The sequence below is a fragment of the Zootoca vivipara genome, chromosome 11 (genome assembly GCF_965207765.1).
Source record: "Zootoca vivipara chromosome 11, rZooViv2.hap1.1, whole genome shotgun sequence".
Lineage (NCBI taxonomy): Eukaryota > Metazoa > Chordata > Lepidosauria > Squamata > Lacertidae > Zootoca > Zootoca vivipara.
Genome location: NC_142594.1, coordinates 52,205,276 through 52,231,937, shown reverse-complemented (window position 1 = coordinate 52,231,937; position 26,662 = coordinate 52,205,276). Strand labels below are relative to the sequence as shown.

Here is a 26,662-nt window from a genome sequence, read left to right as displayed (position 1 = left end):
ACTTGTAGATGACATATCTCCTCTTTCCCAGGCTCAACATACCCAACTCCCTCAACTGTTCCCCATAAGCCTTGGCTTCCAGACCCTCGATCATCTTGTTTGCTCTCCTCTGCACACATTCCAGCTTCTCAATGTCCTTCTTAAATTGCTGTGCCCAGAACTGGACACAGGACTCCAGGTGTGGTCTGACCAAGGCAGAATAGAGTGGTGCTATTCCTTCCCTCGACCTGGACCTTCTATTGATGCAGCCCAGAATTGCTTTTTTTTGCTACTGCATCACACTGTTGACTCATGTGAAGCTTGTGGTCTGCAAAGACCCCTAGATCCTTTTCACATGTTATATTGGTGCAGTTGGTGCAGTTCATCCGGCCCTGGAAGCCTGAATTCATTTAAAGTAGCTAGACATTGCCACCATGAGTTTGACCAAACTGCGGGAGGCATTATAAATTGTATGCCTATATCTTAGCTGAAAGAATTAAAAAAAAAATCCAAACGATCATACACAGAGATCAGGCAGGCTTTTCCCCCAGCCGCCAGATTCAGGGTAACATCAGAAATATTCTAAATGTGCCGGAGTACTTGAAATTAAGAACTGCTAAGCCAGCTATACTAATGGCGGTAGATGCTGAAAAAGTGTTTGATAACGTTTCATGGAGATTTATGAAAAGTATCCTGCAACATATGGACTTTGGAGACTTATTCCGTAATGGAGTCGAGGCTATATATACAAAACAAAAGGCAAAAATTAGAATAAATGGGAGCATAACACAGGATTGTGAAACTAATAAGGGGACAAGACAGGGCTGTCCATTCTCTCCACTATCTTAATAATTGAAGTTTTTATCTTAATAATGGAAGTTTTAAATAAACAAATCAGAGAAGGAAAAAACACTAAAGGAATAACATTGGGGGGAAAGACACATAAATTGAGGGCATTTGCGGATGATCTTATTATCACAACTGAAAATCCAAGAGAGAGCCTTATAAAAACCTTGGAAATTATCAATAAGTATGGGAAGGTATCGGGATTTAAATTAAACATTAATAAAACCAAATTAATGGCAACAAACCTCTCCCCTTTAGAAAAAAGATGAAATTGACAATTTAACACAATTAAAGGTATCCCAAAAGATTAAATACTTGGGAATTTGGTTAACACCAAACAATATTAATCTCTATGAGGACTATTATGTCAAGGTCTGGGCAGAAATTAAAAGAAGCATGGAGATTTGGAGCAAATTAAAACTATCCCTTTGGGGCTGTGTATTGGCTGTCAAAATAAATATCTTGCCAAATACGCTTTTCTTATTTCACGCTATCCCAGTTGTAGGGAAAACAGGAAGCATAGAAAATTGGCAGAAAGAAATATCCAAATTTATTTGGTCCGGAAATAGGCCAAGGATAAAACACGCACTTCTCAATGACTTTAAGGAAAGGGGGGGGCTTTGGCCTCCCCGATCTAAAATTATATTATGAAGCAGCCTGTCTTTTGTGGACGAAAGAATGGTGTCTTCTTAGTAACACTGATGAATTAGTTATACAAGGACAGGACAATCGATACAGGTGGCATGCGTATTTGAACTATGGAAAATCTAAAGTTCACAAAGGCTTTACTGATCATATAATAAGAAATGCCCTATTCAGAGTTTGGGGAAAATATAGCAGACTGATGGAACCCCAAAAACCCCCGATGGATATCGTCAATAGAGGCAAAGGCCATCAAGCGGAAGAACATGAAAGGAACCTGGCTAACATGTGAAGACAGCAACAAAATATATGTTGAGCATTTCCACCTTCTCTCTGGACAGTGAAGAGAGCTGATTGGCCAGAGAACAAAAGACTGGCAGAAAAGTCTATTTGAGCCTCTGTAAATTCAAATGGATTGGGGAAGAATTTGAAGAGCAGGAAAGAGTGTGGCTTTGAGATTTTGAGGAAAACCTTTTAAAAAAAAAATCACTTGACATTCCACTTGGGAGCCGCCCAGAGTGGCTGGGGAAACCCAACCAGATGGGCGGGCTATAAATAAATTATTTTTATTAGTGCTGGTTGCCCTAATAGACCAGCCTCCACTGATTTTAATTGGGGAGCAGGAAGCACAAACACTAGAATCCCATAATGACAATTAGTTGTTTGCAACCACCCATTAAAGCTATATTCTCCATTTGCAATCTATATTAATAGCTTGTGGGGCCCTCAGCCCCACAGGACCCCAAATCTGTGCATACCACACATTCTTATAAGTCCCCCATTGAAGGGACATGTTTGATGCTCCACCTAACCTTTCACCTCTGGCCATTACCCACCACTGGCATCCGGCCCCTGAAAGGTTGTCTATGAGGGAATGTGGCCCTCGGGCTACAGAAAGCTTCCCCATCCCAGCTGTACAGTGTATTATTGTTATTATTTATTTATTTATACCCCGCCCATCTGGCTGGGCTTCCCTGGCCACTCTGGGCGGCTTCCAACAAATAACAAAATACATTAAAATATCACAGATTAAAAACTTCCCTAAACAGGGCTGCCTTTAGGCGTTTTCTAAATGTTAGGTAGTTGTTTATCTCCTTGACCTCCGATGGGAGGGCGTTCCACAGGGTGGGTTGTGCATTTTTGAATAGAAAAATTGCTGGAGGTTCCAACAAAGGAAGGATGGCTTTTCGAAATGATGGAGTACGTGGAACTGGTCAGATTAACAGCAAAGATTAGCGACCAAAAATGAAGAAAACTTCCTTGAGGACTGGAAACCTTTCATTGAGTATTATTGTGAGATGAAAACGCGAGCAGGATTTGAAATATGAGCACCAGTGTTAATATATTAAGATAAATACGTTAGAGTGGATGTACAGTGGTACCTCGGGTTACAGACGCTTCAGGTTACAGACTCTGCTAACCCGGAAGTAGTACCTCGGGTTAAGAACAGTTTCAGGTTAAGAACGGACCTCCGGAACGAGTTAAGTTCTTAACCCGAGGTACCACAGTATTGAATACTATATTATATGTAAAATATGCAGCATTCAAAGGTAGATATGGAAACTGTGGAAGGGAAGTCAATGGAGAAAGCAATTTATGGTCTGTACAGTTTTTTTCTTGAAAAATCAATAAATAAGATATTATTATTATTTTAAAAAAGAACAATTCAGTGATAGCAATAGCAATAAGATTCATTATTCCTGTCTTTCTACGACTGCTGGTAAGATCGTGAGGTTTCGCTTACCTGGGAGGACTGGAGCCTGCAGGGGGAATTGCTCCTTGAAAGCCGAGCTGAGAAGGTGTACCTTAGAGGCGGTGCTTGATTGGTGTGGATCGTCAGCTGTGTGCCGGCAGGGACAGAGTCCCCTGCCGCTACTTAAGATGCTGCTAACTTTCTGCTCGCTGTTCTTCCCTTTGGTAAGTGAATCCATTGTTTGCCTTTTCAGGGAGCGGAATCCTAGACAGCCGGCTCCTCTTTGGGAGAAGCTGGTTTGTGCCTTTGCAAAGTGTCCGCTTATTCCTCCTTCGTGGGTCCACCAGGAAGCCATTCAAAGCCTCTGTGCAGCCTGCAGTGCTCCATTGAGGCGGTTCAAGAAGAGCTAAATAGGCAGATTACTGCTCTTTCATTGCAGTTTCGAGAGTGGATACAGACAGAAGTGGCTAAGAGGTCACCGCTTAGCGAGGAACGCAGGGGTGTGATCTTGGGAACCGGGAGTGTGGCATGAGAAGCTGGCAATTATTCTCAGGTGAATTCAGACGGGGAGCAAGTACACAACGGGGCACGTCTATGTGTGTTTTTGCCAGCAGCTGAGGTTATCGGTTGCTCTGCCGCTTCCACTCTCAACTATGGCTTAAATAATTGTTGCTGCTGTCGAACTTCTGCTGTGGAGACAGTGTTCGTCTTCATCTGATAGCTCAAGGAGTGCTAGACAGACCAAATCCAAATGATGGGGGGTCACCACCACTGATGTTTCTTTTTACTGGGAATTTTAACAGACGGAGAAATGGGGGAGAGATAAGCATGGAGATGAGCGTGGAGAAAGCAGAAGGGAGAGGAGAGGAGAGGAGAGGAGAGGAGAGGAGAGGGGCAGAAATGCATAGAAGACAAATGTTGCTAATGGAGTCTCATCTTTCAGGTTGGGTTGAAAAATGGATATTCAGAACTATCTGAATATCTAACATAAGAATCACAGAATTGTAGAATTGGGAGGGACTCCAGGGCTCATCTATAGTCCAGGAACGTCCAACAGGTAGATCACTGGATGTCTGTGGTAGATCACTGGTAGATCACTGGCTCCCCCCAAAGAAGCTCAACAACTTTGGCTCCCCTAAAAAAGCTTAACATTTCCCCCCACCTCCACAACAGGGCTTTCCTCCTCCCTAAAAAATGCTCAGCTTTGCTGAACCCCCCAAAAGGGGGTAGCTCACTGCCAGTTTATAACTCTCTGAGTAGATCGCAGTCTCTTGGGAGTTGGACACCCCTGATCTAGTCCAGTGTTTCCTAAACTTGGGTCTCCAGCTGTTTTTGGATTACAATTCCTATTATCCCTGACCACTGGTCTTCCTAACTAAGGATGATGGGAGTTGTAGTCCAGAAACATTTGCAGACCCAAGTTTGGGAAACACTGGTCTAGTCCCAACTCCCTGCAATGAAGGAATCTCAACTAAAGCATCCATGATGGATGGCCAGCCAACCTCTGCTTAAAATCCTCCGAGGAAGGAGGGTCTGCAATCCCCTGAGGGCTCAGACCAATGGGATCAGGCCAGCGCCCTGTTTCTCACAGTGGCCCTTACTGCGGTTTCCAGCAACTGGGATTCAGGAGGAAACCGTGGAGGCAGGGCAAAGCCATCATAGCTAGCAGCCATCGATAATCGCCTTTTCCTCCTTCGTGAATTTGTCTTCCAAAGGCACCCAACCCAGTGGCCATCACTGTCTCCTTTGCGAGTGAGTTCCAGAGTTTAAACTAAATTACTAAATGCAGATTCACTCACTGGAAATCCAGCCAGATGGGTGGGCTATGAATAATAATAATAATAATAATAATAATAATAATAATACCGTAATAATAATAATAATAAGATAATAATAATAGTAATTGTTGTTGTTGTTGTTGTTGTTGTTGTTGTTGTTCCCTGTGATCCACAGGCACTTCTTACTTAGAATTGCTGCTAGTGAACTTGTTTGAATGCAGGAAACTTTCACACCAGGATTGCCTTTCGCACTCACATTCCTTTAGGGATCAATGGCGACCTCGTTCCTATTTTTCTCTCTTCTGAGAACACTAGAGCCTAATTCATCCTTTAAAAAAAAAAGCTTTGAAGCTTGAGTCCAAGTAGTAGTTTCCTTAAATGCATGGCAAAAATGAGAGTTTTAAATCAAAATACTGTTTCAGTTATGGCTAGATAAGCAAGGGGTATGGGGGTGTATGTATCCACGCTAGCAATGATGACAGTTTTTTTTTTTTTACTTCTGCCTCCTTAAGAAGGAGTTTGAACAGATTTCTTGGGCCCACTTGGGTGTTTGTAAGCGGAACGTTGTGACATTTGCGTTTCGGGAAAAAACAGGTTTTTGGCTCAAATTCAATTCCCGTCTTCTCAGAAAAGGGTGAGTCTTTTCTGAACACACACACACACACATACACACACCATAAATTAATACAAGGAAGGAGAGTTAAAATAAGAAATCTGGACATGAAAATCTAGATCCCCCCCCCCCCGGGCATTCACAGGAGCCTGATTGCCCAACCCCTGACTAAGGTACCGGTAAAAAATCCACAGCAATTGCATCTCAGTTTGGCAGCCAGAAGGGATGCGGATGGCGCTGTGGGTTAAATCACAGAGCCTAGGGCTTGCTGATTAGAAGGTCAGTGGTTTGAATCCCCGTGACGGGGTGAGCTCCTGTTGCTTGGTCCCAGCTCCTGCCAACCTAGCAGTTGGAAAGCACATCAAAGCGCAAGTAGATAAATAGGTACCACTCCAAGCGGGAAGGTAAACGGCGTTTCCGTGCGCTGCTCTGGTTCGCCAGAAGCGGCTTTGTCATGCTGGCCACATGACCTGGAAGCTATACGCCGGCTCCCTCGGCCAATAACGCGAGATGAGCACCACAACCCCAGAGTCGGCCACGACTGGACCTAATGGTCAGGGGTCCCTTTACCCTTTACCTTGGCAGCCAGTCAGAATCCATTTCTGAAGGCCCTGTCTTTTTTAAGGGCTGGAAGCACATCTGGAAAGCTAAAAGAAACTGTATGGGAGACAAAGGCATACTGCCCCCAATCCCCTCCCCAAAATAGGTGAAGCATATACCCCCCCACCAAGGCAAATAAAATATGGGGGAAAGGGCAGCCCCCTGGAGTAGGCAACCCTCCAATCCACCCCCATACAAATACTTACCTACAGTGGTACCTTGGTTCTCAAACTTAATGCGTTCCAGAAGTCCGTTCCAAAACCAAAGCGTTCCCAAACCAAGGCGTGCTTTCCCATGGAAAGTGATGCAAAATGGATTAATCCACTGCAGACTTTTAAAAACAACCTCTAAAACAGCAAATTAACATGAATTTTACTATCTAACAAGACCATTGATCCATGAAAGGCTTGACAGGCATATGTCAAGAATGCTTTGATGGTGTTACCTGCTCGGCAGGGGGTTGGACTGGATGGCCCTTGTGGTCTCTTCCAACTCTACGATTCTATGATTCTATGAAATGAAAGCAATCAACAATGTACTGCAGTCGCACAATCAATCAATCAATCAATCAGTCGCTGAACTGGGTCCCACACAGTCACACAAAAAAGAGCTGTGAAAACAAAGACGCAAAATAAATAGCAGAAACAGGCAAACCTCAGCGTAATACTCAAAATGGAAGTGTTGTACTCAAATCGGAAGCGCGACACTCAAAACGGAGCATATTTGGCTTCCGAAAAATGTTCGCAAACCGGAACACTTCATTCCGGGTTTGCAGTGTTTGGGTTCCAAGTTGTTTGAGTACCAAGGCGTTTGAGAACCAAGGTACCACTGTACTTCAAAGCATGTGACTTTGGCCAAATCAACAATAATTCAGCCTAACGCACTTTGGAGGGCTGTTGTGGGAATAAATTAAAGTCACACTCTGACTTGGTGTGAGCCTCAGTTATAGGACTGTGCACCGATACAGACATCCTGATCTGATTTGTAGGACCGATCCTTCAGCCTAGCCAATTTGTAGGTCCAGATCGGTCCCTGCTTGCTAACAAACCCATGAGACCCACTCCTCTCCCATGGCAGCCCCCAGCCGTTGCCCCCCCCCGGTTTCCTTTGTCTGCCTGAGCAATTTCTGCCTGCACGGGTGGTTGCATCTGAATGCCTGACGAACACACCTAGTAATTATCATTACTCTTAATGCCTTTGAACACGTGAAGCACTTTTGACAGCTATTAACTTTTAATTGGGATGACAAAAAGAGTCACGGAACGTGTCAAAAACCTGACGTGGAAACGTTAGGTACAAAAGTGAAGTTTCCTCTCTTCTCCACCCTGCCAGGGGGTGGTTGCGGGGGGAGGGAGGAGATAGACAAAGCATCATGACTAGCGTGGGAGAAAATGAGAAGAGAATCCTGGGGTCACCTCCACAGCGTGAGAGGGCCAGGGGGCCCCATTTCCTCATGGGAAGAAATAGAGATATTGATCAGAGTAAGGGGGTGGGATGTAGATTTATTGATTGACTGCAATGTTGACACAGGACGTTGCGCAGCAGAATAAATTAATTAACACCTCATCATAGAATTGTAGAACTGGAAGGGTCATCTAGTCCCAGCAATGCAGGAACAACAAGCACATATATCGGAAACAAATTCTCATAATTAACAGTTAAAACATGGAAAGGATTTCATCGCTGTCAACTTCTAAAAGTCTGATTTTTTAAAAATAAAAATGGTATTTACTTGGCATCAAGAGAAACATAAAGCGAGGGGCAAGACACACCTCAGTGGGAGAGTCCACAACCTCCCCAAGGGAGACCATTCCCCTGTTGAGCAGCTCTTACCGTCAGAAAGTTTTTCTGTATGTTTACTTGGAATCTCCTATCTTGTTACTTGAATCCCTTGGTTTGGGTCCTACCCCCAGGGACAGGAGAAAACAAGATTGCTCCATCTTCCATTGGACAGATCTTTAGATATTTGAAGATCTCCTCTTGGTCTCCTCTTTTTCAGACGAAACATATCCATCTCCTTCAACCGTTCCTCACCAGGCTTGGTTTCTATGTACACACACACACACAAAAAATGCAGTTTGGCTTCAGAATCCGTACTCCTCTGACCTTTCTGATGCGGTCCTCCAGCATGTTTGCACATTCCCTTCAGTGGAGATCTGCATTGCAAAATTCAGAGCAGTGTGAATTTTGTAGGATGGCTGTGTCTCAGTTCACACATTGCTCTATAAAGCGCAAAATAGGTAGGCTCGCTTTGAAATGAGAATTGCGTAAAATTTCTCCCCCTCCCTAACCACAGTTTACTGTCATGTCTGAACGCTAAACTTTGATTAATCTTAACTATGGTTTGTTAAAACAAGCTAGCTTCATAAACCTTGAGAAATTCACAAACATCTCTTTCAAAATTCCGCTGGTATTTATTGTAGTCTTGCTGGGCAATATACAATATGAGAGTATGTGGCATCTTCTTGACATGTCCGACTAATTTTATCAAAATTCCTTTTGCTACCCTTGACATCCCTCAGGTAATAATAATAATAATAATAATAATAATAATAATAATAATAATAATAATTTATTGATATCCCGCCCATCTGGCTGGGTTTCCCCAGCCACTCTGCGTGGCTTCCAACAAAAGATAAAAAATACATTAAAACATAATTCATTAAAAACTTCCCAAAATCAGACTGCCTTTAGATGTCTTCTAAACATCAGATAGTTGTTTATTTCCTTAACATCTGATGGGAGGGCGTTCCACAGGGTGGGTGCCACCACTGAGAAGGCCCTCTGCCTGGTTCCCTGTAACCTCACAGCGAAGAACCAGCCAGAAGGCCCTCGGAGCTGGACCTCAGTGTCTGGGCTGAACAATGGAGCTGGAAACACTCCTTCAGATATACTGGGCTGAGGCTGTTTAGGGCTTTAAATTTCAGCACCAACACTTTGAATTTTGCTTGGAAATATACTAGGAGCCAATGTAGATCTTTCAAGACCGGTGTTATGTGGTCTTGGTGGCTGCTCCCAGTCACCAGTCTGGCTACCGCATACTGGATTAGTTGTAGTTTCACATGAGCACCAGACTCAAATCAACCACGGAATTTTACTTAAAATACCCAAGAACCTTCCTGGATCAAACTAAAGGCTTACCTGGGCAACCTTCTGTGGTCCAGAGTGGTGAGGTGAACCAGAAAAGCACACAGGCAGCGCATGAGCGTGAGAGCCATGTTTCCCCAAGACTGCTATTCATGGAACCATTGCATCTGGCTCGGGAGGCAGTACATATCCATCCATCCTAGTAGCCATTTATGTCATTATCCTCCACGAGTTTGCCTTACCTCCCTTTCAAGCTCTCCATGTTAGCGGCTATCACTAGATCTTGAGTTAGTGAGTTCCATGGTTTGTTTTTATTTATTTTTTTACTTATGCTTTTCTAATTTATACATTTCATTAGTTTTACAATCAACTCAACATTTCCAAATTTGACTTCCTTCCCCCTCTTTCTGCAGCTCCTTAAATTCATTTTTTAAATATCTTCTGCACATCCAAATTCATTTAACTTGCTCATTTAATTATCGGCTGTAAATATAAACTCTTATATAACTGCAGGTTATTACAATAATTCTGCTAATGTTTTATCTGCTTACAATTTATCTGTAAATATTCAATAAACCATTCCCATTCTTTCATAAAAAGTTTGTTATCTTGATTTCTTATTCTTCTGGTAAGTTTCGCCATTACTGCATATTCCATAAGTTTTTGTATCCATTCTTCCTTTATTGGGAATTCTGCTTCTTTCAATTTTTGGGGCGAGTAACATTCTTCCTGCTGTAGTAGCATATATAAATTTCTATGCAATTTAGGTAGTTCTGTCCCTATAATTCCCAAAAGAAAAAGCTTATACACACACACACACACACACACACACACACACACACACACAGTGGTACCTCAACTTACGAACGACTCGACAAACGAATTTTTCGACTTATGAATGGGGCAAATGGCCACACACTTATGAATTTCTCGACATCCAAACGGAAACAGCAGCGGTTTTAGATTTTTTCCAACTTACAAATTTTTAGATGGGGTTGCTTCGCCTGACGAAATTTTCCATTTTCAATGCATTCCTATGGAAAATCACGTTTCCAATGGCGCTTTTCGACTTATGAATTTTTCGACCTACGAAGGTGCCTTCGGAACGGAGTAAATTCGTAAGTCGAGGCACCGCTCTATGTGTGTGTGTGTGTGTGTTACTTTGAACATCCTTTTCAATTCATTATATATCATTTCCTTATAAGCTTTAACCTGTGAGTTTCATGGTTTAGTGATGTGTTAGGGACTGGCGTAGGAAGCTGCTCGGGCGCCTGGAGCGGAAAACATGATGCGCACCCGGGGGTGGGGCATCGCTACGTACGGCACATGCATCGCTACGTACCGACGCTGCGCATGCGCGCTACGTAGCAGGGTCCTGACGGCGCTGCTCGCCCTGCCCCCAAAAGACAGAGCTGGGAGTGGCGAGCAAACACAGCTGGCGCTGGCCAGGCACCAGCCGGCGGGTGGGCGAGAGGGGACGCTTCTCCCTGCCAGCCTTCCGGTAAAAAGCCTCGCTCAGCACAGCAACAGCTGGCTTGCTCGCTCACCTGCGTGGCTGGCTCACGCTTTGCTTCTTCCTTCCTGCTCACCTCTGCGGCTTGTGAGCGAGTGAGCCAGCTGCTGCTGTGCCGAGCGGGACTTTTTACCAGGTGGCGGGGCTTGGCTTGGAAGTCGCCGGGGGGGGGCACCGAGTCCCACCCCCTTGCTACGCCCCTGGTGCTAGGTGAAGAAGCATCAAACATCAGTTGGAGGTGCAAGACACACCCACACCCCCACAAATTTCTTTTTCACCCCTTTTCTTGTTTTGCTTGCCTTCCTAAATCGGTAAAGGAGAGATTCACAAGGATATGAAAGTAAATTGTGTTGATATGAAAGACTGCACTGGAGGGTCATGGTCTCAACATTTTGCTTTGGGTGAAATTCAGAGCCAATGCTCTTGCGCAGAACACATTTACATATTGATATGAGCCGTTGTCTATTATTAAAGCTCAGCTTTAAGAAGTGGGATATATTTAACAGTCAGGACTTTGATCTCCGACTCCAGTAATTCAGCCCTCATGGATCTCAAAGCAAGGTTGATATTTTCGGCACTGGTGTTAATTAGATGTTCTACTTTATTTTAATTCCTGGTTATTTAAAACTGATTTGCCAGGCACAATTAACGTAATGATGAAAGATCAAGGCAATGAATACTGAATATGTATATTATAGTCCCGTAAGAAGAATCTCTCTGATCCAGCAGGGGAGACCCAGGTGAAGTAACAGTTTCAGTGTGAGATTTCCCTTGATGAACGCACAACCACAGAATAGAATATGAATTTGGAACCAAATCAAATTGAGGCACAGCCAGGACCACAAACCGAGGAGTGACAGCAGTGGGAAAAAGGGTGAAATGAGACAGCAGTTTGGGCAAAAACTTGGTCCCCTAAGAGTCCCCCAATTTCAAGCTAAAAGTTCTTGAAAGGTAACATTCTGCTCAGTCTTAGAACAACCCCAATAGTTATTTGTTACATTTATATTTCACCTTTTATTCCAAGGAACTCAAGGTTCTCCCCTCTCCACTTTATTTTCACAACAATAAGGTTAGGCTGAGAGACAGGTAGGTTAGGCTGAGAGACAGTGAGTGGCCCAAGGTCACTCAGTGAGCTTCATATCAGAGTGTGGATCCGAACCCTGTTCTTACTGTAATCGGGGAGCTGAGAGGAATGAACCTGTCAGTTACAACACCTCCCTTTCTCAAACTTGGTTCAGCATTTGCGTGTGGAGACCCTTTAACCTGGGCCTAGAAAGAAATTCAGACATCACTCATATTTTTGGTTTGGATTTGGGCAGAATTTAGGCCACAACTTTGTTGTTTAGTCGTTTAGTCGTGTCCGACTCTTCGTGACCCCATGGACCATAGCACGCCAGGCACTCCTGTCTTGCACTGCCTCCCGCAGTTTGGTCAAACTCATGTTGGTAGCTTCGAGAACACTGTGCAACCATCTCGTCCTCTGTCGTCCCCTTCTCCTTGTGCCCTCAATCTTTCCCAACATCAGGGTCTTTTCCAGGGAAACTTCTCTTCTCATGAGGTGGCCAAAGTATTGGAGCCTCAGCTTCAGGATCTGTCCTTCCAGTGAGCACTCATGGCTGATTTCCTTAAGAATGGATAGGTTTGATCTTCTTGCAGTCCATGGGACTCTCAAGAGTCTCCTCCAGCACCACAACTTTACTGATTACAAAGCAAGTGAGTGGTTGTATAGGCTCTGGTTCCAAAAGCTACCCAGGGTAGCGCTGACTCTGGGCGCACCATGAGTCAGCAACCAGGTTCACACCTGGGACGGGAGTCCTGACTACCGCCACACCCTGATTCCCCCATGTGTGCCCCGAACTCTGGAGAGGGCACAACCCCGCTTGGGGGAATACCAACCAGAAGTCCAATAGGATTCCTTTAAGAGGAATACCTGTGGATAGGGTGGCAAGGGATCATGCCACCCCTACCAGCATGAACCAGAGCCTATCCGCCAACCTTACCAGTTGTGACGAATTGCTATGCGGCAGCATACCTGCCAAGTTGCTGTCAGAGAAATAAGGGACCGGGCCGGAAATAGCAGACCGGAAGTAGCGCTGCCGCCATTTTGGAACTGGGTGGAACATGCTCAGAAGTGACTTTTGATGCTGCTTTGCCCAGTTCCAAAATGGGCGGCGCGCCAGAAGTCGCACTGCAGCCATTTTGGAACTGGGCAAAGCTGCATCAAAAGTCGCTTCTGAGCATGCTCCTCCCAGTTCCAAAATGGCCGCCGCGCCAGAATAAACCGGGGGAAAACAAAAAAAAAATCCGTTTTTTCAGCTAGGAACAACTGGAAAAACGGGGATTTCCTGGGGGAAACGGGAGACTTGGCAGCTATGCGCGGCAGGCGAAACCCAAGTGGCAACAGCCAATCAGCCAAGCGGGGAAAATTCTTGCCGTGCCCTGCAACAACGGCAGACGACACATGACAGCATAGCAAGGTCAAGCAAAGGCACTAAATTAGGGAGAGGTGGGCAGGGGTTCCGATGCACTGTACCTGAGAAAATTGTCTTGAAGGTCACGTGCAGCAGTTAAATAGCGTTCCCTCTGACTCCTTGATTGGCAAGCCCTCAGCCCAATTGCACCTGGTCAGAGGGAACACCAATAGGGTGTTGCGGCCGCTCCAATTGTCCCGCCCCAACACCTAGACCCGGTTGCCGGGACCCACCGCAACGCGTGCCCTCTCTGGATGTGAGGACCCGATTTCCCCACATTAATTTATGGGATTACCTAAGGGCAGGGCCGGATTTAGGTTTGATGAGGCCCTAAGCAGTTCAAAAGCGCGTCAAAGTACAAGTAGATAAATAGGTACTGCTCCAAGCGGGAAGGTAAACGGCGTTTCCGTGTGCTGCTCTGGTTTGCCAGAAGCGGTTTTGTCATGCTGGCCACATGACCCGGAAGCTGTACGCTGGTTCCCTCGGCCAGTAAAGCGAGATGAGCGCCACAACCCCAGAGTCGGTCACGACTGGACCTAATGGTCAGGGGTCCCTTTACCTTAGCAACTGAAGGTAATTGGGCCCTTTATATGTCCAGCTGTTCTTTGTCAACAACAAATTGTCACTGTTTTTTTTTCTGTTGAATATATGCTATCTAGTAATTTATGGACCTAATGGGTATCTCAAGCCATTTGCCCATGTTGCCTTGCAACCAGTCCATGCAGAATGTAGACACCCTATATATAGAAAGGAGCAAACCAGTGATATTTTAGGGAGCAGGCTAGCAGGCGGGGCCCATGACTTACATCATAGGAGCCTACACAACACACAAACACTGTTGCTGTATGTACAGTAGGTTTTATTTTATTTGTTTTTATCTTATATTTTGGAAATCTACATCCTGTTTTTTTCCTTTAATTTTTTTGGGGGGCCCCCAAGAGAGTGGGGCCCTAAGTTATAGCTTGTTTAGTTTATATGTAAATCCACTACTGCCTAGAGGGCAGCAGGGGGCACTGGCATACTCTCCAAATGTCCTGATTTTCCACGGAAAGTCCCAGAATTAAAGAAGCCATCCTGGTTTTTGATTTGATCCCTGCATGTCCTGGTTTTCCTTTTTTCCCTCCCCTCCCCTCCTCAGAGAACAATTAAAAGTGGTGTGGGTGGAAAAAAACGACTCCTGTTTATTCTGAAAATAAAATGCACCAAATGAATGGTGGAACTGGCATGCAAAGCCCTTCCTATAATTTTGAAGAAAAATGATAAAGCAATTGACTTTGTATTCTTTAATTGCAGTGCTTCTGCAGCCAGCAATTGCTTTAGGAAATGGTGTGAAGTGTTTATTCCTTTATTGTAAATGGATCCTTACACTGCAAACCTTTTCATGTCTACTCAGAAGTAAGCCCCATTGTATTCAATAGCGCTTACTCCCAGGTAACTGGGCAAAAACTGGGCAGCCTTACACTGCAATCCTAAGCAATTTTACCCAGAGCTAAGTCCCACTGAATTCAATAGGATTTACTCCCATTTTCCTGCTCATTCTCACTGTCTTTCGCTGACAGGGACTCAAGGCAGCTTAAAGCTCAAATTTTATTACCTTCCATTTATCTGTTGAAGGTGTTGTTCACGATCCTTCCCTCGCGGGGTTTTTAATTTACAACAACCTTGTGAGGTAGGTGAGGTGGAGAGGTTGCAATTGGCTCAAGGTGACTGATGTAATTGTGTATATGGCACTTGTGGGGGGGGGAGATCAAACAAGGGAGAAACTTCCTGATGTTAGAATAGAATATCCCTATTTTCATCTGAGAAATCAATATTCTCCAGTATGCACTGGAGGTGTAAACGGTGGCCAGATTTTGAAAAGATGGTATCATTGCATCAAGTTCATTAGTTCTGTTGAATTAATCAAACTGAATAGTTTTAATTGAGCTCTGAATAAATGTGCCATTCTTTGTGGCTGTTTCGAATTTAATTGTGTTGTTTTCTTTTCAGTGGGTTGTGCTGTTCTGCTATTCTGAATAGTGCTTTTAATAAGTTAGGGGGCAGTGGGGCTGAGTTTCTGGAACCAAGGAGGTGCCTCCCCCCAATTTTGGGGGGGATCCTTAATTAAGATTTAATTTAAGATCCTTAATAAAGATCTGACCACCTCATTTCCCATTCATTTCTCGTTTGAATTTTAAAAAAGTTCCTTGTGACCTCAGAAAAAGGATTCTTTATTAAAAAGGGGGGGTGGGGTGGAACTGTTGCATCTTAATTCTATCTCTGGCTCTTTCCAAACGCCAGCATAAAAGTATCTCAACAGCAAACAATTTCACATGATTACAGTTCTTGAAAAACATCTGAAGCAGTCAAAGGAGAAGGGGGGGGGGAGAGTACAATTAGATTCCAGCCCGAGCTCTGAATAGGTTCTTTTGAAATGCAAATTGCATTGCCCTTCTCAGAGTAATATTTTTTTTGCTACCCTTGTTGGAAGTCAGTATTCCTTTGCCCCGACTCCGTGCGAAAACCCTGCGCTGTCTGGTTTTGTTTTATTTATTTATTTTCAGACGCTTCCATTGACAGCATGACAATGGCCATTTACAAAGTGCTTTCCTTTGTGTGTGTGTGTGTGTGTGTGTGGAGTAAAGAGAGGTGCTATTTTTTGGGGGGGGGTTAATTTAATATCCCTCCCCCTCCACACACACACTAAGGGAAAGAAGAAAATTATCTGATCCTAGTCTAAAATGGAATAAAAATAACTCTATATTGGTCCGGGTAGCTCCTTGCATTCTTCTCCTTCATGTTATGGTCAAGGTTAGGTACACTGCAATTCTTCACTATCTCAAATTTGATGGTCCCAACCCCCACCCAGAAGGTCTCCTCTCTGGGGGTGGAATTTACCATACCTGCCAAGTTCCAGCCTGAGAAATAAGGGACCGGACCGGAAGTAGCAGACTGGAAGTAGCACTGCCGCCATTTTGGAACTGGGCAGAACATGCTCAGAAGTGACTTTTGATGCTGCTGTGCCCAGTTCCAAAATGGCCGCCGCACCAGAAGTCACGCTGCAGCCATTTTGGAACTGGGTACAGCAGCATCAAAAGTCGCTTCTGAGCATGTTCCGCCCAATTCCAAAATGGCCGCCACACCAGAAAAAACCGGAAAAAAATCTGTTTTTTCGGCTGGGAACAGCTGAAAAAATGGGGGTTTCCCGGGGAATACGGGAGACTTGGCAGCTATGAATTTACTGGTGTCAAGTTTACCTTATTCCCATCTTGCTGGAAACTGTAAGGAGAAGTGGGGTGCCCCTCCCCGCTTCTGCTAGAAATAAAAACAATTCTAGCATAACAGATTAGACAACTGGGCCAAAGCAAACAAGATGAATTTTAACAAGGAGAAATGTAAAGTATTACACTTAGGCAAAATGAAAAATAAAAAATGAAAGGCACAGATACAGGATGGGAGACACCTGGCTTGAGAGCAGTGCATGTGAAAAGGATCTAGGAGTCTTGGTAGACCACAAACTTGACACGAGTCAACAGTGTGATGCAGCAGCTAAAAAAGCCAATGCAATTCTGGACTGCATCAATAGGAGTATAGCATCTAGATCCACGGAAGTAATAGTACCACTGTATTCTGCTCTGGTCAGACCTCACCTGGAGTACTGTGTCCAGTTCTGGGCACCACAGTTCAAGAAGGATACTGACAAGCTGGAACGTGTCCAAAGGAGGGCAACCAAAATGGTCAAAGGCCTGGAAACGATGCCTTATGAGGAACGGCTTAGGGAGCTGGGTATGTTTAGCCTGGAGAAGAGAAGGTTAAGGGGAGATATGATAGTCATGTTCAAATATATAAAAGGATGCTATATAGAGGAGGGAGAAAGGTTGTTTTCTGCTGCTCCAGAGAAGCAGACATGGAGCAATGGATTCAAACTACAAGAAAGAAGATTCCACCTAAACATTAGGAAGAACTTCCTGACAGTAAGAGCTGTTCAGCAGTGGAATTTGCTGCCAAGGAGTGTGGTGGAGTCTCCTTCTTTGGAGGTCTTTAAGCAGAGGCTTGACAGCCATCTGTCAGGAATGCTTTGATGGTGTTTCCTGCTTGGCAGGGGGTTGGACTGGATGGCCCTTGTGGTCTCTTCCAACTCTATGATTCTATGATTATTCTACTGTAATGATGTAGTCCCCAAATACCAGAAAGACCACCTCTTTTCCTACAGATCCTCTTGGGTGTGACGATTCACAGATGAGACAACCTTGGTATTTCTTTGGCCCTCCGAAACTCAGAGTGATAGGAACTTTGGAGAGTGCCTTCTCTGTGGTAGCCCCTAAGTTGTGGAAGTTTTTGATTTCTTTTTTGCTTTTAACTTGCTGTTAACGTTTTACGGTTTTATTGCCTGGTTTTATGTTCTGTTATTGCTGTAAACCTCTGTGATATAATTTGTATGACACGGCAGTATATAAATATTTTTTAAAAATAAATAAATAAGGAAGGCATGCTCGGAGGGCTCAGTTGGTTTGAACATGGTGCTGATAATGACAAGGTAGCAGGTTCGAATCAGATATAGGACACCTGCCTATTCCGGCATTTCAGGAGGTTGGACTAGATGGCCCTTGGGGTCCCTTCCAATTCTCCGATTTTATGAAGGAAGTACATAAATAAATAAAAACCCCTCCTCACCAAGGTGCATTTGGCAATTTCGTTTTACAGTGTTTGGTTCTCAAACGCCTTGGTTCTCAAACGCCAAAAACCCAGAAGTAAGTGTTCTGGTTTTTGAACGTTTTTCAGAAGCCAAACGTTCGATGTGGCTGTTGGCTATTGTTCCTGGGGCACATGAACCAGTCAGAAGCCGCGCCTTGGTTTGTGAATATTTTGGAAGTCAAACGGACTTCCGGAACAGATTAAGTTCAAGAACCAAGGTACCACTGTACTGGGCACTTTTGTTTTTGCTACCGGTATTTATTTTGCTTTTTTGTTTTTGAGGCTTTTTCAGTTAATTTGTTTTTGTGGCTGTGTGGAACCCAGTTCAGCTACTCATTGATTGATTGTGTGACTGCGGAAATGGATAAAAGCCCCCCATCCAAACAATGACTATAATCAGTGCAGGTAAGGATTTTTTTAAAAAAATAATTATCAACTACAATCCTATCTTATTTATTTTATGGTACAGTACATTGATTATTGCTTTCATTTTCTGAATCAATGGTCTCGTTAGATAGTGAAAATTATGTTAAATTGCTGTTTTACGGGTTGTTTTTAGAAGTCTGGAATGGATTAATCCGTTTTGCCTTAATTTCTATGGGAAAACACGCCTTGGTTCTGGAACACTTTGGTTTTGGAACGGACTTCCAGACCATCTCAAAAAGCAGAGATATCACCTTGTTGACAAAGATCTGTATAGTTAAAGCTATGGTTTTCCCAGTAGTGATGTATGGAAGTGAGAGCTGGACCATAAAGAAGGCTGATCGCCGCAGAATTGATGCTTTTGAATTATGGTGCTGGGGGAGACTCTTGAGAGTCCCATGGACTGCAAGAAGATCAAACCTATCCACTCTGAAGGACATCAGCCCCGAGTGCTCACTGGAAGGACAGATCGTGAAGCTGAGGCTCCAATACTTTGGCCACCTCATGAGAAGAGAAGACTCCCTGGAAAAGACCCTGATGTTGGGAAAGATGGAGGGCACAAGGAGAAGGGGACGACAGAGGACGAGATGGTTGGACAGTGTTCTTGAAGCTGCCAACACGAATGTGATGAAACTCCGGGAGGCAGTGGGAGACAGGAGTGCCTGGCGTGCTCTGGTCCATGGGGTCCATGGGGTCACACGACTAATCAACTAAACAACAACAACAACAACAACAACAACAGCTCCTCCCACTTTTTTCCTTTGGGCACACCCACTTTTGACTCTGGACCTGCCCCTTGCCACCACATGACCCTTGGGAAGATTGTCCAAGAAGGAGCTCAGTCCCCCCCCTTTTTTAAAAAGCCCTCTGCCACTGGTTTAGTGAGTAACACTAGCATACCCTTTGGAACTCCTTGCCTCTTGACACTAGGCAGGAAACTTTGCTGTATTCTTTTTTGCACTGGCCTAAAGCAGTTTTGCTAAGGCAGGTCTATCGAGACATGTGGACGTTACATGTGTTTTCTCGCTTTTCAGATGCTTTGATTTCAATCATCTTTTGGCGGTTTTTAAATCAAGTGGTATATAAATTTTGTTCGATGAAAATAAGAATTACAACAACAAAATTTATATACTGCTTGGGTTTATTTTTTTAAAAGGAACTAAAAACTAGTAAGTGGTTTATGATATAAAGCATTAACATTATCAATAAAAGCAGGTTGTTCAATGAAAATAAGAAATACACTGAGGCGACAAGGTAAAAAAGGAATGGGATTGCTTTAAAAACTGCCTGGCAAAATATGGTTCCAAAAACCATACTTGGTTGTGTTTAGATTAATCTCACAGATATAATGAAAGAAACTGATTTTAATAAATGAATACAGAATATTTGTCACTTAAGAGAAGTGTTGAAGCCGCAAAGAGATAGAGGGAAGTCAGCTAATAAAGCACGGATTCAAACTAGTTTCCCAGAACAGAAAGAAAGAAAAGAAGGATTATAAATGTATTTCTTTCTGAGAACCTGGTGTATAGAATATTCAAATTACTGTTTGTATCCTTTGAACAAACTTGTGAACTTGACTAATTCTTTTACGTTTTTTATTATTCATCATTTTTCTTTTTTTCTTTTCCTTTCCTTTTTATATTGTTTTCTTTTTCTTTTTGAATATTTAGATGTAATGTTTAACTTATGCTTTCTCTGTAATTTTTAAAAATGCAATAAAGATAATAAAAAGGGGGAAAAATAAGAAATATAGTTTCTCTCTCTCCCTCCCCTCCTTTTCATTGTAGGTGGCTTCTATCCATCCAGAATGCAGAATATTCCAACAGCTTATGAGAGATGAGAGTCGGTGCTTGGGGGGAAATGAAACTCTCTTACCAGATTTTAAAGGTAACAGGCATGAGCTCAGTCCTTTATAAATATTCACCAATAATAATAATAATAATAATAATAATAATAATAACAATAATTTATTATTTTTACCCCGCCCATACGGCTGGGTTTCCCCAGCCACTCTGGATGGCTTCCAACAAAGATTAAAATACTTTAAAATGTCACACATTAAAAACTTCCCTAAAGAATTCTTTCTCTGACTCAAACTTTGGCTAAGTAGGAGATATGGGCTTCAAAGTAAGTTTTAAAAAACAACAACTGTTTTGTGGCACCATTTCAAAGCATATTACACAGGTTCTGTTCTTCAAAATACCTTGGAAACTGTAAAAACAAAACAAAAACAAAAACTGAACCAAGAACTTTGGACAATAGAAACCCTTCTGCAAAATTCAGACTAAAACACATGCAGAAGACATACTCTTCTCAAAACATAACTTTGAACAAAGCACAAACTACACCAATGTGCCAGAATGAAACAGCATTTTAAAACTTCACCAAAAGTAGTCTCCATAAAAGGTGTGTAAAAGTCACCCTATTCACTAGGCACTATTAGACTTGAACAAAAGTAACAAAGTATTGTCCACAAGATTGCAATCTCAATGCACTGCCTGTAGCTACAAAGTTCTTTGTTTCACACTTCAATAGCGACGAGGTGAATAGGATCGAGACCGGGAGTGAGATCTGTACCCCCCCCCCCTGCTGTAATAGGGAGATGGTGATCTTCGCCTGTACATCTGGTCCTTGTCTTGGGCACCTCGCCACCCTCCTCCTCCTCAGCCACCACCAAGATGCACCAGCAACCTGGGTGGCCCCTGCTAGAATAGATGGGTCACTGACTTGGTCTGGAACCGCAAGACAGAGAAACCAGTAGGAGAACACTTCAATCTCCCAGGACATTCTATACAAGATCTCAAAGCAGCTGTTTTATTACAGAAAAACTTCAGGAACAGACTGGAAAGAGAAGTTGCTGAATTGGAACTCATTACCAAGCTTAAAACCATGGAGCCACCTGGGATGAACAAAGACATTGGATTCTTATCTCATTATGCATGATCAAGCTTTCTTTAGCGCCTCAGCCCTTGCTTTCCCCCCGCAGGACTAATTGCAGTCATCAGCAGTCGTTAACAGCCATCTACAGGTTTACCACTCCCATCAGCCCATCACCCATTCCCACCCACCCAAACCACCCTCTGTATATACATAAGGGTCTGACTGAAGTGTATCTGAAGAAGTGTGCATGCACACGAAAGCTCATACCAAAATAAAAACTTAGTTGGTCTTTAAGGTGCTACTGAATGAATTTTTTGACTTGGTCCAGTGAGCTTCTGTTCTGCTGGACCCTGCATTATCCATCATTCTGGATAGGAGGAGTCTCCAAACTGACACTGAGTTTTCTCCTTAGGATGTGCAGGCGTTTGGGATGGACTAAGTTGCTGGCCCAAAGCTACTTTTGGAGAGACGGTGACGCTCGCCTGCCCAGGATTTTTTGAAGAAATCACCAGCATACATGGCAAGACCCTTTTTTAAAAATCTCCCTCTCTTGTATCTCTCTGTCAGAGCTCTTGTGGGTCAGAGAGTTTTAACCTGCCCTGGGACCTTATTGTGAAGGGTGGGTAGAGAATCTCATGAATTAATGAATAAATGACTAGGGCAAAATTGCATAAATTAATGTGTATATTAGGTCTCAAATGCTGGCGGATTTTCACGAGTCCTTTTAAAAAACTACGCAGCTTAAGTCCAGGCTATACTATATGAAGGACGGTATTCTGCCACAGCATTTTGCCTGGGTTCTGAGTTCTTCAGGGGAGGCCCTTCTCCTGGTCCCCCCCCATCCTCACAGGCTCACATGGTGGAGATGCGGGACAGGGCCTTCTCGGTGGTGGCTGCACCCAGACTTTGGAACTCTCTTCCTAGAGTGGCTCCCTCCTTGTTCCTCTTCCTGCAGACGAAGACTGTTTTGGGAACTGACTGCTTTTAAGGAAAGGACTTTTAATAGTGCTGCTTTTAGCGTTTTTAGGTTCTGCTTTTTTACAGATTTATGTTTGTGTGCAATTTTGATTCTTTTGTAGCTTACTGACCTTTTAACTATTATCCCTTAAAGGCTTTTAGCTAGCCATGTTTAGTCCATGTTTGTTTTCATTTTTGTGAGCCGGCACGAGTCACTGTTCTGGGGGAAAGGCGAGGCACCAAGCAAGCAAGCAAGCAAATTGGATAGTCGACTTCCGATTGGAACCATTTCTAATCCAGAGAAACTGAAATGGGTTGATTCATCCATCTCTAGGTGGTGTTTTCAGGTTCCAGAGCAGATGAACAAGGATATAAGGATACAAACAAGGATAGCCTGGCGTGCTATGGTCCATGGGGTCACGAAGAGTCGGACATGACTAAACGACTAAACAACAACAACAATAAGGAACTAGAACAGGCATCCCCAGCCTTCGGCCCTCCAGATGTTTTGGACTACAATTCCCATCATCCCTGACCACTGGTCCTGTTAGCTAGGGATCATGGGAGTTGTAGGCCAAAACATCTGGAGGGCCTCAGGTTGGGGGTGCCCGAGGAGGTGGCCTCAGAAAAGATGGTCATCAAGTTTCAAAATAGGCAGGTGAGGGGTGTTTGCTGAGCATCTTCTCTCACAGACTAGGGAGTCAAGCCTAGGGGTTATTATGTAAGGCAAACAAGCCCCCTATTGGCTGCCCAGGTCACTTGATACCTTATGGGCTGTTTGCAGTTCCTGTTTGCAGTTCCTGTTCCCAGCATGCCAGGGGGCGCTGAGGAGCAGCAAGGCTCCGACCAGCTAGTCTCTCTCCTAGTAAGCTCTGCTGGTGTCACTGAGAGTGTCCTTTGAGTTTTGTTTTGCTTTTTATAATCAGGTGGTTGTATAAATCTTATGAAAAAAGGTGCCTGCCCCTCTCCCCTGCTGCTGGACACCCTGGTTCACGCCCATTAGTGCTTTAGGTTCTCCAGATGTTGCCATCTCAATTTACTGGTGACATTGTATACTAGGATAGGATGTGTTAACGTTAGAGCTTCACAGCGATATTTTTTCGCAGGGTTCCTGCAGAGAAATTGCACTCCAGGCCTTTACTGGTCAGAGCCATTCCCCCCATATCCAGTTGCCTGCGGGTTGGAAGAGAGTTTAACAAAAGGGCCAGAAGATCAGGTCAGTCAAGCTTTTAAATCTGCACTCAATATTTTCCCGTTTGGGCATCTGAACACAAACTAGACATGCTGGTGGCTTTCCTGCCAGCGCATTCGCACCACGCCTGCCCCCTCTTCCATCACTTTCCCTTGCCCTGTTCGCCTAGAAAAGCAAAAAAGACAATCACGGGTGGGTATAACCAGCGTAAAAACAAAACTGTGCCATGATAACTCCCTGAAACGAGGTTATTTTGGGATATTTATTTCTTTTCTATACCTAGTTTCTTTTGGAATATTTAAATCTATTATTTGGCTTTGAGTTATTATTAGTTGAGTTTTTTTCACCTTACCTATACTTCGTTTCAGGGAGTTATCACGGCACACTTTTGTTTTTACGCTGTTTGCCTAGAAAGCAGAGCGACGTGGTTGGCAGTTGGCCATGAGCGTGTTGCCATTGTTCCCCATTAAGTGCTCTGGATCTTCCACCGTTCAGCTTCATTGGATGACTTTGGGAGGTAAAGGTAAAGGGACCCCTGACCATGAGGTCCAGTCGTGACCGACTCTGGGGTTGCGCTCATCTCGCATTATTGGCCGAGGGAGCCGGCGTATAGCTTCCAGGTCATGTGGCCAGCATGACGAAGCCGCTTCTGGCAAACCAGAGCAGCACATGGAAATGCTGTTTACCTTCCCGCTGTAGCGGTTCCTATTTATCTACTTGCATTTTGATGTGCTTTCGAACTGCTAGGTTGGCAGGAGCTGGGACCAAGCAACGGGAGCTCACCCCATCACAGGGATTCGAACTGCCGACCTTCTGATCAGCAAGCCCTAGGCTCAGTGGTTTAACCCACAGCGCCACCTGGGTTAAATAAGTGACAAGTGGGGGACAAGAAGAAGGAGCATCGCTAGGGTGCTGCAGTTCTGAAGGTGGCATGTCCCGTCCCCCCGCATCAGCTGGTGGACCCAAAGCATCATTGGGATCAGATTAGCAATGGGTCTTTTTGGCCCTTGGTCAAATTCCCACACCGAAGCTAGCCTTGAACAGAAGAGAAACTTCTGAATGCAGAAGTTGGTCATCCTTAGCCTAGATGCATGAAAACAAGCAAATGTGCATCAATCGTGGAAGGGAAGGTCTTCTCATCGTAGTCCTGTGCTGCTCAGTCATGGCAGAGCTCAGTGGAGGGAGAAGCCAGCCAGCCAGCCGAATCTCAGGGGGGTATTGCCTGCAGGCAAAGTCTGTATACAAGGTTCAGTTCAGTCCTAAGGTCAGGAGTATCTCAGTTAGGGTTGCCAGACTCAATAGAGGACAGGACTTCTGTGCCTTTAATTGCCCTGCTCTCTTTTGAGTCCGGAAACCTTGAAGAGAAACCAGCAGACCCTTTGCTTGGAAATTAAACAAAGGGTCTGCTGGTTTCTCTTTAAGGTTTCCGGACTCAAAATGGAGCAGGGCAATTAAAGTCCTGTCCTCTATTGAGTCTGGCAACCCTAATCTCAGTTCACGTAGTCAGATGATCTAGGGGTCAAGAAAGCCGAGGGTTTAAGGTCACAAGAAGCAGCAAGGTCTGGTCAGGAACGACAAATGTTGTTTCCAGCAACCAACTGAGGCTGGAAACTCTGCTTAAGACATAGCTGTCAACTTTCGGATTTGAAAATAAGGGATCAGCAGCCTCACCTGTCCACTTTCGGATCTGAAAATAAGGGATCAGCAGCCTCACCTGTCCTGGGGACAGTCTACGGTATATCTAACAATCCAGGATAGCAGTGGGAAACGGCGCTGGAATAAGGGAATTTCCGGGGGGGGGGGAGGAAAAGTTGACAGCTGTGGCTTAGATTAAGGGAGTTTCCCACAAAAAAAGGGAGGGTTGGCAGCTAAGGCTTAAGGAAGCTGGAGCCAACTGGTCCTCCTCAGGAGCAAGAAGGCTGATCACCAGCAGGTGGAGTCACTCTGCCTTCTGCTCCTTCAGGCTGCTGTTCAGCAGGTGAAGCCGACTCCTGACCCATGACACTTCTTCTTCTTCTGTCTTCTGCACAATGTCCTCCTCCTCTGTGGTTACCAAGGGAAACGGGGTTTTAACTCTGAAAGATGCGTCCTCCTCCTGTGCCTCCACTTCTGAATCTTCTCTTTCCCCCCCACAGAAATCATACTATTCAACATTCTGGCACATCTACACCGCGGGCTATGCAACTTCCCTGGCTTCGCTCATTACAGCTCTGCTCATCTTCACCTTCTTCCGGTAAACGCTGGAGGTGCTTTTCAGAGTCAGCACCCAGGTCTACACCTATCTCGCCCTCCCCTGGGATTTGAACTAAACGAATAACAAAGAAATTGAGTTTAAAGATACAGTACAAAGTAACAACAAAAGATACAGATAATCTAATAAAACAATTGAGGTCTAATTCAGAATTAAGTCCCCCCAGGATGAATAGTTTTAAACATCATCATCATCATCATTCTTTATTTTATTTTTAAAATAATTTTTATTGAGGATTTTCTTGGTTTACAAAGGTAATGCAGTGTCTCATATTGTTTTCCATTGTTACACATCAAACTTGCTTGTTGAGACATTAGGAAGAAGGGGGGAAGAGGTGGGTGCGAGGGGTGGGGTGCCTCTGTTTTCCTTGATATATGTAGGGGTTCAGTGTCAGCGTTGTTTGTGCGGGTTCTCTGTTGTTCGCTTGTGCTCCTTTGTTGGCGAGAGAGGTTGGGGGTTGGCATAGGGTGTGGTTGTTCATTTGTGGATGGCTGTGGTGGTCTTTGGTTTCTTGTGTGAGTGGGGTGGGTGGGTGTTTTGGTTAATTTAACCAAATTGATTTGAATGCTGACGGTGGGTTTTTGTCCTTGTCTTGTTGGGCTGTGTAAGTGATGAAGGGGAACCATATTGGGGTGAAGGTGTCTTCTTCTGTTTGTCCTTGTGTCATTTTCAGCTTGCCGGTTAGTTTTTCTAGTAGGGCCATTTCCCATACTACTTGATACCATTGGTCCATGTTTGCTCCTGACAGATCTTTCCAGTGTCTGGTTATGATGTTTCTGGTTGCTGACAGTAGGTGGGTTATGAGTTCTTTGTATTCTGCGTGGGCGTTGTTGTCTTGGAAGATGTTTAATAAGGCCAGTTCTGGGGTGATTTCTAGTACTTGCTTAGTTATCTTACAAATTTCTCGTATGGTTATTGTCCAGAATGATTGGATTTGGGGGCATTCCCACCACATGTGGAGGTATGTTCCTGTGGAGGTGCACCCTCTCCAGCATTTTGGTGAGGTTCCTGGGTGTATTAGTGCTAGTTTTCTTGGGGTTAGGTACCACCTGTAGATTAGTAT

General features: G+C 44.2%; 1 protein-coding gene across 1 annotated transcript in view; it reads left to right on the top strand.

Annotated features, from left to right (window-relative positions):
* The window catches only part of LOC118092085 (vasoactive intestinal polypeptide receptor 1), a 99,568-nt gene that overhangs the window by 53,690 nt on the left and 19,216 nt on the right, over positions 1 to 26,662 (top strand). Inside the window, exons 2-5 of the mRNA XM_088654217.1 lie at positions 20,107 to 20,206; positions 21,612 to 21,719; positions 23,263 to 23,372; positions 25,484 to 25,581. Coding sequence (XP_088510343.1) covers positions 20,107 to 20,206; positions 21,612 to 21,719; positions 23,263 to 23,372; positions 25,484 to 25,581 — 416 coding nt within the window. The remainder of the gene's footprint in view (positions 1 to 20,106; positions 20,207 to 21,611; positions 21,720 to 23,262; positions 23,373 to 25,483; positions 25,582 to 26,662) is intronic.